Source organism: Haliotis rufescens, unplaced genomic scaffold (assembly GCF_023055435.1).
Source record: "Haliotis rufescens isolate VD_foot unplaced genomic scaffold, xgHalRufe1.0.p SCAF_17, whole genome shotgun sequence".
Taxonomy (NCBI): domain Eukaryota; kingdom Metazoa; phylum Mollusca; class Gastropoda; order Lepetellida; family Haliotidae; genus Haliotis; species Haliotis rufescens.
This window is the reverse complement of record NW_025963857.1, coordinates 8,554,344-8,568,011: the sequence shown is the minus strand read 5'-3', so window position 1 is coordinate 8,568,011 and position 13,668 is coordinate 8,554,344. Positions and strand designations below refer to the sequence as shown.

The 13,668-nt window shown below is 40.6% G+C and overlaps 1 protein-coding gene and 2 long non-coding RNA genes across 4 annotated transcripts in view; 1 reads left to right on the top strand and 2 right to left on the bottom strand.

The window, feature by feature from the left end:
• Nucleotides 1-507, bottom strand: part of LOC124133550 — a 47,046-nt gene extending 46,539 nt beyond the window's left edge. Inside the window, exon 1 of the mRNA XM_046498099.2 lies at nucleotides 233-507. Within this exon, the coding sequence (XP_046354055.2) occupies nucleotides 233-319 (87 nt within the window). The 5' untranslated portion in view covers nucleotides 320-507. The remainder of the gene's footprint in view (nucleotides 1-232) is intronic.
• A 4,303-nt stretch (nucleotides 508-4,810) lies between these two features.
• Nucleotides 4,811-7,805, bottom strand: LOC124122839. Of its 2 annotated transcripts, XR_007221687.1 has the most exons (4): nucleotides 7,668-7,805; nucleotides 5,537-6,725; nucleotides 5,083-5,151; nucleotides 4,811-4,868 (listed from the first exon to the last, which is right to left on the bottom strand). It is a non-coding gene; the product is annotated as an uncharacterized LOC124122839 (long non-coding RNA). The 2 variants fall into 2 exon arrangements; XR_007221686.1 differs by having other exon boundaries at nucleotides 5,083-6,725.
• Nucleotides 7,806-8,364: 559 nt separating this feature from the next.
• LOC124122911 lies at nucleotides 8,365-11,368 on the top strand. The gene is made up of 3 exons (XR_007221717.1): nucleotides 8,365-8,473; nucleotides 9,624-9,755; nucleotides 10,417-11,368. It is a non-coding gene; the product is annotated as an uncharacterized LOC124122911 (long non-coding RNA).
• Nucleotides 11,369-13,668: the final 2,300 nt, after the last annotated feature.

Below are 13,668 nucleotides of genomic sequence, written 5' to 3'. Positions count from 1 at the left end.
AACACCGTTATTTACAGTAACACTGAGTAGACTAACGTCATTGGCGCCTTCAAATGACCATAAATTACCTAAGTAGACATAAACAATTAGACATAAAAAATGGGCTTTAAAAATTGTACCCACTTCGGAAATCGAACCTGTGCCTTTGGCGTAACAAGCGACCGCTTTAACCACTAGGCTAACTTCTTCATAAGTAGTGTGTGCATTAGAAAAGAAATCCATAAAATCTCACCTTCAGTTTCCTATTTCTCACTTTAGCAGACTGTTTGACCTCCAAATAACCACATTTCTGGTTACATGCCGCTGATTGGCCCTGCATCGTCTCTCCAAACGAACACCAACAGCCAGTTATATAATTCAGTATTGTGATCAAACACAGAACAACACAGACTGAAACAATCCAAGACGATTGATCACCACAACAACAGATAACCCCGTCTCTTAGTCCAGTATTTTGACCTAATCAGTACAGATAGGAGACGCTACAAGGACTCTACCACTGGGGGCGTCTCCAATACATGATGGAGTAGGCTATAAGATAGGGCAAGTGAGTGAGTCGGCTCACCACACGGCGCTAACGGTACAGATCAGAGGTCGCGAATTGGCGAGATCAGAAGAGATTTGGTTTCTTACCGTATTGTGTCTAATATACGCTTTTTCTTATTTTTTCTATTTGAGGGGGTGGTGAGAATGGGTGGTTGAGTCGTCTAAACTTAAAGTGACGAATTTGCTGCACATGGTATTGCCCCAAAGCATGCCAGGATCCTGTTATTGGTGGTTCGAACCCAAATTCGCCCGATTATGGTTCTTGGTGTCTGCACTATACCCATGGGTTTACATTAAAGTGGTGGGGGCGGTCGGGTAGCCTAGTGGTTAAAGCGTTAGCTCGTCACGCCGAAGACCCGGGTTCGATTCCCGACATGGGTACAATGCGTGAAGCCCATTTCTGGTGTCCCCCGCCGTGATATTGCTGGAATATTTCTAAAAGCGGCGTAAAACCTCACTCACTCACTCACTCATTAAAGTGGTAAACGTTCAAGACCTGCATCTGTCTCGGCTTTTCTGCAACATTCGGCTTACGCTGTTCGGACTCTGTGACTTGGCTGATAGCGTGCCAACGTACACGCCAACGTCGTGCTCATGCTTTTAGTCACCGGTTTGCACGGTCCAGACTCGAGAATCTTAACGAGCGTCCTGTTACAAGTTGGAAAGTTTATGAATGCGGCGTTAAACACCATTCACTTCACTTATTTCTATACAGCTGTACTGTCTCTCATACGAAACCGTCTAACAAAAGTGTACATGCAAATTATTCAGGTAAATGGCTAATGTATTCAAGAGAATCATTCATCAACACGTCACTATTCGTCATTGCAGGCTCAATAAAATCGCATACCTCATACCGTCTAGATGTGTCGAACCAGCCGCTGGACGTCAGGTCAACCAATTTCGTCAACAATTCAACTTATTCGAAATGCTCGGAGAAACACATATGATTCTATATCTCGTAAACGAACGTATTTGGGAAGTTCCGAATGATAATGGCTGCGCTGTGTTGATATTTTACACCATATCTATTGTTATCACTGTGGTATCTTCACACAGAAGGGTGCACTATGATGGGACATTTGTATGTTGTGTTGGTTTTCTTTACTTCAGACCGTACTTTCCGAAACGGGAATACAAGTGTTAAAGAAATCAGCAGATCCCGCTACCGTTAACGCATCGTGCTGACAAAACTCAGAAAGTATTGAAGCCGAATCGTTTAAGAAATATTATGTCTGATTTCCCGTGCAGTCTTCTTTTTGGTTTGACGGAAATATTCGTAACGATGAGAAATCGTAAATGAAGCACTTTTTGTATAGGCAGTATAACAAACAAACAAACAAAGAAGCGAAATCTACTTAAATGAACGAAGAAGCCCGGGCTAGGAGACTTTTGTAGAGTGGGTGAATGAGTGATTGAGGTTTAAAGCCGCTTTGAACAGTATTCCAATTATATCACGACTTTTGGTAGAGTGAGTGAATGAGTGAGGTTTAACGCCGCTTTGAACAGTATTCCAATTATATCACGGCGACTTTGGGTAGAGTGAGTGAATGAGTGAGGTTTAACGCCGCTTTGAACACTATTCCAATTATATCGCGGCGACTTTTGGTAGAGTGAGTGAATGAGTGAAGTTTAACGCCGCTTTGAACACTATTCCAATTATATCACGGCGACTTTTGGTAGAGTGAGTGAATGAGAGGTTTAACGCCGCTTTGAACACTATTCCAATTATATCACGGCGACTTTTGAAAGAGTGAGTGAATGAGTGAGGTTTAACGCCGCTTTGAACACTATTCCAATTATATCACGGCGACTTTTGGTAGAACGAGTGAATGAGAGGTTTAAAGCCGCTTTGAACACTATTTCCAATTATATCACGGCGACATTTGGTGGAGTGAGTGAATGGGTGAGGTTTAACGCCGCTTTGAACAATATTCCAATTATATCACGGCGACTTTTGGTAGAGTGAGTGAATGAGTGAGGTTTAACGCCGCTTTGAACAGTATTCCAATGATATCACGGAGACTTTCGGTGGAGTGAAGCATGTAAGTGTTACGTTTACCACGTTTGTGAAACCCACGAGTACGGGTATAGTAATGAAAAACCCACAAACATGATCAGGGCGAACCGGATTTCGAATTCATCATCACAAGTTTCTCGCATGCCTAGGGGACACAACTCAGCACAGCAAATTGCGATGCCAAAGACGCCTGTCCCATCCCCACACACATACTTTACAATACGTTGGCATATTACTTACCATTCATAGTTGTTGCCCGTGGTAATAATTTATATATACAATCGATGGTAATAATCCCTGTCTCAAAGAAGATGGCCACGTTTTTCATTTGATCTGGTTGCTTTAAACTTCTAGGTTTTGGGAGACCCGGAGTGTTTCCATTCCATTGTTTCCTGTTTGCTGCCAGGACCATACAGTTTGTTTGTTGTTTGTTTGCCGTTCAACGCCGCGCTCAGCAATATTCCAGCTGTATGATGGCGGTCTGTAAATAATTGAGTCTGGACCAGACAATCCAGTGATTGACATCATGAGCATCGATCCACGATACGATGATACGATGACATGCATAAACCAAGTCAGCGAGCCTGACCACCCGATCCCTTTAGTCGCCTCTTACGGCAAGCATAGTCGCCTTTTACGGGAAGCATGGGTTGCTGAAGAGATATTCTAACCCGGATCTTCACGGGTCCAGGACCATAGAGATTGCACAATGTACCATCGTCTGTCACTCGTAACTGTTCTGGGGTGCCTCGTTTTGACGAGCGAAAAAGGAGAGGTAACTACTTAATGGCACCAAAAACAACTGTATTCCACAGTTTTCATGAACATGTTTATGTTCAGAACATATGTTCAGAACATATATATATGAATTATGTCGTCAACTTAAACATAAAGGTGCACTGGACAAACAATAACATTTAACATATTTGCCGTAAAAGGAACGTTTTGTTGTTACAACGATAGTCTCAAGGTTCTTTGTGTCAGTTACAACATTTCCACCGTATACAAGTTTCATAATATTGATTTGTAACTGTCAATGAGCATGAACACAACACCGGAAAACATTCTGAAAAAAAATAATTGCACATTATTCTACTGCTTTACTGTCCAGATCATATCCCACTGCAGCATGAATTAATCACCTCCTGTACAATAAATGGTAATTCACATAAATGACACGATCGTTCAGTTTTGCTAAGCTTCTTTCTCTGAATATTATAGCTGACCGTTAATGTGGCGTTTGGGGGGCACGGGTGGCCCAGTCAACTAAGGCGCGCGAAGAAGTGTGCATGCAGAGAAACCTATGATTGTGGGTTCGAATCCCGATTCACCCCGATTATGTTTCCAGGTTTGTCAGCACCATACCCGCGCTTGTGGGTTTCACCGAAGTGGTAAACATCTGAGACCTGCATCACTTCGGTCCTCCCACATGAAGCTGACAAGCCATGATATAACTTGAATAATGTTAAAACCGGCGTTAAACCCAACTAAGAGAGTGAGAAGAGAGAGTGATGTGGCGTTTGATTCCACACACTACAGGACACTGTCGATATTACGATTGTGCAGGTATGTACAATGTCGGAAAACTGTGTCATCTGATACAAAGTGGATTATTTTGGTCTCAAATCCTGAAACAGTATTTGTGTAGCTTAAGTTAACAAACAGTTTATTAAAATTTACAGACATAGAACCATATCCTTGTGTTTGGCAAATTCAATTAACATTTACATAATATTTTCATAACCACGTTGGTATCAGGCTGCATTGCCTCAGGGTTCTAGGTATACTCGACCGCCTCCGTGGTCTAGTGGTAGAGCGTCCGCCCGGAGAGCGGAAGGTCCGGGGTTCGATCCCCGGCCGCATCATACCAAAAGACGTTAAAAGATGGTACTTGTTGTTACCCTGTCAGGCGCTCGGCATTAAGTGCTAAAACAAGGACTGGTCGGCTCGGAGTCAGTATACTGTGTCTGAGTGGGGTATTCATGTTAAACTGCGGCATGGTAGCTCAGTGAGCTAGCACTATAAATCGGCATCAGTCCGGACTAGTACAAGCACCCTCACACATACATACACGTGCATGCACGTCGCTATATAAGTGGAATAATCTTGGACGCGACGTTACACCCCATTTCATTTCACCTCACCTCACCTCACCTCACCTCTAGGTATATGTAACCGTGCTTGTGTTGGCCGATAATGGAGTAGGCGCTCTACTGGCCAAATAAATCACAAACAGCTGTCGGTGGTGAGGCTGATGACGTTTATTTTATAATCAGTACGAATGTACGTACTTAATTTCAGTCTGAAACAATAAAAGTACAACATAAGCAAATATAACATAGAATAAATATATACAATCCGTTATACATGTAGTTACTCTTTAAATTTCTAATATATATATATATATATATCACTTCCATTAAAATGAATAGCATTTACTTTACATTACACAATACATCAATACACAGATACAAAATATATTAATATGATATAGAGTGATAACGAACATTACATACCAGATAGGTGATACCTGAACTGGTAATACCGTGACAATGATTGTACGGTAAATGTTTCCACTGAGAAATCTGCATAATAAAGAAATACAAATGCAGAATACTATATACAAGTGATATCCTATGGTAAAATAGTGTATAAAATATATAGTACAACAGCCACTCATTTCAAACATACATCAAGCATACAGACATACATTTACTTTCCATTACTGCCAGACGGGGTTTATATTACTTAGTTTATATATATATTTAGGGTTTGTGTTTAATACTGTTTTATACAGATAATAATTACTCACTGAACTGTAAGTTCATCAAGCACTATAAATATATACAAGATGCATTATGTTTCTAATAAATCAAATTAAGAATGCATTCTACAATATATATTATTTCAAATCGCAATAATTAGAAAACATCCATATATACAACATCATAAAATAAATAACCAACTAACCTTAAATATGAATAAATCCTTCTACAAATCCAAATCCTCACATAGAAATGAAAGCAGCAATACATCTCGCAGAGTCTTTCCTTGAGGTGACAAATAGCAACTGATTTTCTAAAATACAACAACAGACATTGCTGTAGCTATGGCCAGCTTGGCCTATCAACAAGACAATAGACTGGGCCAGGGCGCGCTGGGGCAAAGAGTGCTGTAAGTCAAAAGCATGCAGTGTGACAATTAGTGGAAGTTAGACTGAGGGTAAGCTTACTTAATGTTACAGAGCTATGGAATGAATGTTTAAGATATAAAATACTAAGGTATAAAACATAACTAATATTATAACTAATAATATATTCTTATAATATAGACATCGTAATAAACTAATCAGTTAAAATGGTAACAAGGCCATATAACCTTACTACTTACTAATAAATCTTAATTAAAAGTATGTACATAAATGAGCCTGCCACATATACTCTATGATAGTGTTACACTTCGAGCTTCAAGAACTGAAAGTGCGTTAGCAACACCAAACGAAAAATACATAAAAAAAAATCATGCCAGGAATCATTGTGATGTTTAGTCAATAGATATACAAAATACAGTAAACTACGGTTATAACGAACACGCTTATAACGAACTGACGGATATAACGAACTTACTTTTTGGGTCCCGACTATTTGCTTTAGTTATGCTGTATATATGCTTATAACGAACTACGGTTATAACGAACTAAAATTAGTAGTCCCTTTGAGTTCGTTATATCCGTACTTTACTGTACGTTTATTATTTTTAGAAGACATGTGTCGGGAGCGCAACATGACTACATAGCCAGATCATTCTTAATGTTTATAGCCTACTACTCAAAGAGTGCCAAGGATCCTACAAGATAATACGTCAAAATGTGTTCAAATTGCGTGAAGACGTGTTTAATGAACAGGTCATGCCGTAATAGTAACTGACCAAAATATCACGAATGCTAATTCCTTGTTAAAAACCCCAACAAATCTCAGTAGCGCGTATGTGATCCACTTGATGCGATAACAGCTTAGCACCGTCGTCCTATGCTCCCGATATGTGTCTGGATGGTTGCAAATGGAAGACAGTTCCACTCTTCAGTAAGAGCATTGCCGAGTTACTGTAGACTTGCCGGAAGGACAGGGCGTAGGTGTCACCCGCTGAGAAGGAGCTTGGCCTGGCGAATACAAAGGGAAACCACTCTAACTAGAGTATGAACTAAGATTAGCTGCCCCTGAGTTATCAATAAGGTCACGGTCATTACCATAGCCTGCGGACACCTTCCATTTTTATCCTTCCCAAATTATCGAGAAGGTACGTTGTTTCATACTTCTTCAGCATGGACTTGGATAGAAATATATTTTAAGCTATCGACTCCATAGTTATATGGATCGCTGTTGCGATTAAGAACATTTCTGGCGTGAAATCTTTGATGCGTTCTTGTGTTCACACAGTTTAACCAAATAAATGTCAATGTTTGAACGTAAAGCAGACTAGATCTAATTGTTTGGCAAAATATCTATGGCAAAGTATGCCGCCATCTCGGAAGAAGACAAAATAAACTTACGACAGATATGGGGCTATCTTAGATTTACGACACACTTAAGATATCTTAGGAAGTTAGGGCTACGATAGTTTCGAAAATAGGCTACGATAGCCTACGATTTCCTTACGATAACTGTACGTTTATTTTAGGGCTACGATTATTTCGAAAATCTAGGCCCTGGATAGTCGAACTCTGATTTCTTAGGGGGTAAGTTCATTTTCAAAAGCAGTATCCGCTTATCTAAGAAGTATCTAAATGTCATTGTGTAAATAGGCCTATAACATTTGTTACTTTTAACCACTTTCTAAATGGCATTGTGTATTCATAGCTTTCGGCCATGGGAGCCGTGCTAATTTACACTTGTCAGAGGGATACACAATGTTCGTGATCTAGGGGTGCTTTGCAAAGCGCGAATCGCTTGAAAGCGATGCACAGCGTTTCGCCTTACAACAGTACGCGAAACAATCGCTGGCTGAGGTCGCTTCGTTCTCAAACTAAAATGGCGGCTGACTTTGACAGCGGAACAAGAAATTTTTGACTGGATCAACGAGGAAATGAGCAAAGGTAGCTTACCACCCATCATCCTCAGTCAGCTCTACATCTTCAAAATAGTCATAAATTTCATCAGCTCGTCATCGAGCCTCTTTTATTACGTTCTTCTTCGTGAAGGCAACCAAGGGGTAGTTGCGTCCCCATTGTGGAAGAGTGCGCATGCGCTTCGAACTTTTGCAGCGATTAATTTGCTTTCTCTAAGCGATTCGTGCCTTGCAACGCGCCCCTAACATTAACAATAACATTCCTGAAAGCCTAACAACTGCACCAGACACCACCCTAAACATTACGTAATGATCGAAGTGAAAACTTCAATGTGCATATGCGGAAAATATATTCCCTTATGCACTTGAACAATCATCAAATTCACATCAGCAATGAATGACTTTTACCCGTGTTGAATGCAGAGCGTAATGTGTATTTATAGCGTATTCCCGAAAAATACAGAGGGACACTGTTGTACTAAGTTGGCTAATACAACAAGGTATTTCTCACTGCCTCATAATGTTACCGTCACATTTTGTTTGATACCAAGTTCTTTTCAAACATGATCTGTCGATGCAATCCATTGTTAGTAATAGTCGCATTATTAAATGTGGCATTGAAATGAAGTGCACAGTGCATAAATGCCCTGGTGTAAACTTTTCTAAAGGTATAACAGCATTTATGTGATGTGCAGTCAATCCTAAATTTGTTTTGATAAGGGCGTAGGCGAAATGGGGTGTAGGCGATATAAGGTCAGCCTTCCAGGAGATGAACACGGAAAATGGGTATTAGGTATATTGAGGAATACACCAAATACACCAGGGGCTGTGAATGATGCAAACGTAAGTGCAGAAACTGTTGTTAAATACCATGAGCTACTAGATCAAGTATTTTTTTATGGTTTTGAGGTTTTAAATTAATGCTAAGAATTGGATTTGTATCTGCACTCAGCCACTGACCGTTAAGTGGGTTGGGGTGTTCCTGGTGTACCACTTTGTTGACTGAATGTTGAAGATGTGGCATGGATTACCATGTGGGTCATTGGTATTGTGTTTTCTGCAGTACATGCCTGAAGGGTGTGCAGTCCCTGACTATTTGTCCTAATCATTTGTAACTTGATAACAGTGAGTGGGAGTTGTACGTTTTAAACATTGGCAGCAAAACACGGAGCTTACCCAAATGTTCACAGTAAACGTTCCTTAAACGTTTCCGGAACCTTACAAATTCACGTGAATAAAACGTTTCCAAAAGCATCTCTGGAATATTTCATCGAAACATTTTAGAAACGTTATAATCAAATGTTCACAGAAAATGTTTCTAAAACGTTTTAGGAACCATACAAAATCACATGAATAAAACATTTTCAAAAGCATTTCTGCAATATTTTACAAAAACATTTTCGAAACGTTATAACCAAATGTGGGGCGCTGGAGGTCGTGATCTAATTAGAGGATAACCCACGAGATACGGGTGATTACGGAAAATATGGCCCGAGTGAAATTAACGTTCTCAGTTCCGAGCTTTAGCTTTATTATGGGTAATAATCATGTATAATCATTATGATTCAGACTGTTGAAGTTAAAAGCCACAAAAATACATTGTTGCAACATGTTGTTTCATTTTTTTTATATTTAGGCATTATACTTTTTATTTAAAAACATATCAGGTTTTGCTGGGTTGTAGCTGACTAAATATCCCGGCACTATACAATATCATGGGCCTCATATTTCATGTTTGATGCTCGTCACGCCGAAGACCCGGGTTCGATTCCATTTCTGGTGTCCCCCGCTGTGATATTGGTGGGATATTGCAAAAGCGGCGTAAAACCATACTCACTCACTCACTCATGTTTGATGCAATTTACACACATGTACATTTTTTAAAGTACATTGATACATGAAAAAAATCGAGTTACCATTTTTTACTTTGTGATGGTGAGATATAGATGACAAAAGTGTTAATGTTTCAATGTTGTATCTTTAAAATATGTAGTTTTCAGCCAGGTCACACCATACACTGATGCCCAGAAGGTACATGTCCCCAGAAGAGCCTCAGTCCATCATGGTGTACAGTCGCTGTTCAGTGTACACCAGAAGCATGGCAAATCGTGCTTCACAGTATGAGGTACAAAATAATATTTTGACAATACATAATCACACAACGTAAATACTATATGCAAATAATTTCTGTATTGAACTATTTTGTATATCTTTTATACTCTATATTGTAGCAAGATTGTCTTTTGATGTAAAAGTGTAGTGTGGATGACATATGAAAGTATAGTGTGAATGACATATGAAAGTATAGATCTGATACAATGCGTACACAGTTAACTGATGACACTTGTATTTAGGCACCCAGTGAGGCCGAAAGTAAGCAGGGGGCACGGGTGGCCCAGTCGTCTAAAGCGCCGCGATTCGCTATGCAGAGTTGCGTCCCTTGGGCACGCCAGAAACCTATGATTGTGGGTTCGAATCCCGGTTCGCCCCGATTATGTTTCTAGGTTTGTCAGCACCATACCCGTGCTCGTGGGTTTCACCGAAGTGGTAAACGTCTGAGACCTGCATCACTTCGGGCTTTCCTCCCACATTAAGCTGACACGCCGCGATATAACTGGAATACTGTTAAAAGCGGCGTAAAACCCAACTCACTCACTCACTCACGAAAGTAAGCATGACATGCCTTGCACAGCTGGTGACTATTACCACCTACTTTTACAATCACTTCGTCAGTGTACATATTATTTTGACACATTTATCTTTAAAAACATGTTGTTGTTTTTCAGGTCCCCTAATGATAATATGGAAGAAAATAAAAGCGACAAAACCCTTTCCATATTCATAAGAAATCTCTGTCAAAAACAGTCGATTGCACGATTCTGACTTAATCATGAGCATGTGTTAAAGAATCGCTATCAAATAGTGATGATACCAGGTGTTTGCGAAAGGTTAGATTATCCTGCCCCACCGGTGTCAGAAGAAATTCCTGGTGTTGAGATCCATTTTCATTGTGTGCAAATTGTGTTTATTCTCATGCAGAGCTACAAATCATAACATATTAGTGTGTCTTGTGAGGTACAGTGCTTCCTACAACAAGAGAACTATTTTGAAATAGTCAACCAGTGCACTAACAAGTTGCCACTAAGCATTCAGCCAGTGCTTGTGCTATTTTCTTCAGTCTTTCTCCCCGGCCTTCGCCCTTGCCCCAGACTACCTCATCCAGCATCAGCCACCCTGTATTACAGAAACTTATAAAACGAAACAGCAAAGGCTGATTGTTGTCGGAGACCATAAAACAAGATTTCAATGAAAAAAGTTTATTTTAGTGAGCATAGAGAAAAACAGTAAATACATCAGATGGAAATCGTTCACGAATCACCTTGACAACACAAGATTGAATAATTCTGATTCTTCAACTATTTCTGGAAATACAAATCTGAACCTCTTGTTTATGAGGTGAAGATAGATTCTGAAATAAAAGAGTGTCTTTTTTTAGTCGCTCAGTACAAAACATTACAAAAATCATACAATTTAAATATATATTTTTGTCATTCAATCTGGAGGGAAGCCTATAGAAGAAGCAACTTATACTGATGATATATGCATATTTTTTTATACCATGTTAATATTTTAATAAAACAGTTTATAGTTTTCTATCATAGTGACTTGATGTGTTTATTACTATTGGTGGGGCGGTCGGGTAGCCTAGTGGTTAAAGCGTTCGCTCGTCACGCCGAAGGCCCGGGTTCATTTCCCGACATGGGTACAATTAGTGAAGCCCATTTCTGGTGTCCCCCGCCGTGATATTGCTGGAATATTGCTAAAAGCGGCGTAAAACCATACTCACTCACTCACTATTACTATTGGTTTGAATACTTCTTGAAATATTGTGGGCATGTTTCAATATCACTGATGTAATTTAATAACCTCACAAGTTACATATGTTTTCATACCTGTCTCGCAAATAAACATTTATGGTACTGGAGATGTATTTTACATGTCAGATTTGTTTGTTTTGCATGATAGATCTTCAAATGCATAATAAAAAATTGATGAAAGCAAATCATATTATATTTTTTGTTAACTTTATTTCCAGTGTTCTTATAAAAAAGGGTGGTGGGGTTGCTTAGCCACGGGTTAAAATTAGTAAATAATTCTTGCTCACAAATAGAATAAAATAAAATCACATAAAATTATCTGAGAGAGGATTTTGACATTTTGGACCCCTCCCTTTTAAAAATGCTGAATCCGCACTTATTTTGAAAGAGGGGGCACGGGTGGCCCAGTCGTCTAAGGCGCCGCGATTCTCTGTGCAGAGTTGCGTCCCTTGGGCACGACAGAAACCTATGATTGTGGGTTCGAATCCCGGTTCGCCCCGATTATGTTTCTAGGTTTGTCAGCACCATACCCGTGCTCGTGGGTTTCACCGAAGTGGTAAACGTCTGAGACCTGCATCACTTCGGGCTTTCCTCCCACATTAAGCTGACACGCCGCGATATAACTGGAATACTGTTAAAAGCGGCGTTAAACCCAACTCACTCACTCACTCACTCACTCACTATTTTGAAAGAAAAGAGCTTTCCTACCCTGATCCGACAAGTATTGTATTTCAGCTTTAGTAAACCTATTATCATAACACAGGACAATACCCAAATATGTATTTAACTTTAATTAAAGTACCATTATAATGCCACTGCGCTAACGCTTTAATTTTACTCCTATGCATTGGCTGTTACACATGATCTCACATTTAAATATACTAGCCACATAAAGAAACGGTGCACGGAGAAAATATATTCTGGATTGAAATACAACACAGCAAGAACAAAATGATGCAGACGCTGTAGCAGCTGAATGATCGGACCATAAGAAAATGTCAACGGGACCTGAGTAACATCTGTTACGATGACGTCAGAAGATCAAAATGGAGTAGGGGGTCAAACGACAAAGTCACAAAGTCAAGTGAATGGCCTGGGGAATGGTCTGCCATATCCTCCTTAAATCCTGTGCCAAGTCACGGACGTTATCTGGAGGATGTGGAAGACGACGCAGACGGCGCTCCATTTCATCCCACACATGCTCTATTGGGGAGAGATCTGGAGAAATCGCAGGCCATGCAGTAACATGACATTGTTATGGTGAAGGAAATCCATTGCGACCCTAGCCGTCGGAGGACGAGCGTTGTCCTGTTGAAATGTCAATCCCGGGCCATGACGTTGCAGGAAAGGAATGACCACAGGCCTCAGAATCTGATCTCTGTAGCCAACACCGGTGAGATTGCCCTGAACAACCACCAAAGGGGTTCGGTGCCGTGCTGTTAACCCACCCCAAATCATCACAGAGCCACCTCCAAAACGATTCCTCTCCACAATACAGTTGCGTGCATAACGTTCTCCCAAACGCCGGTAGACACGTTGGCGCCCGTCACTGTGGGAAATGTTGAACCTCGATTCATCTGTAAAGACAACATTTCTCCACCATATTCGAGGTTAGCGAACATGATTTCGACACCATCTTAGACGGTTGACTCGATGACGGTGTGTCAGGATGGGACGTATGGCAGGGCGTCGTGGTCGAATCCCGTACTGACGTAAACGATTCCTGACAGTGTTGGGATGGATACGGCGCAGTCCAGGAATTGTCTGGGACGTCGTTACTGCCGTTTGGAACCTGTGTCGGAGATGTGTAACTCGAATCCATCTGTCCTGTCTTGGCGTCGTTACTCGGCGACGTCCTGAACGTGGGTGGTCGGCAACGTCATTTGTGTTCTGATAACGCCTCACCAATGCCGATATCGTGTTACGATGGCATTGGAAACGTGTTGCCACCTGTTGTTGCCTCATTCCCGCTCGGATCATTCCAATGGCTTCATGACGCTGTGCAGCTGTCATTCTTGGCATGATTTGCTTGTGATATGCTTGTGTCTGCGCCTGAGAAGTTTTGAATTTTTGAATGACCACAGATCATGCTTTCAAAAGTGACAGCGAATTTTGAGTTGCACATGCTGTGTACAGCTGCACAGGATGCACGTACAGTAA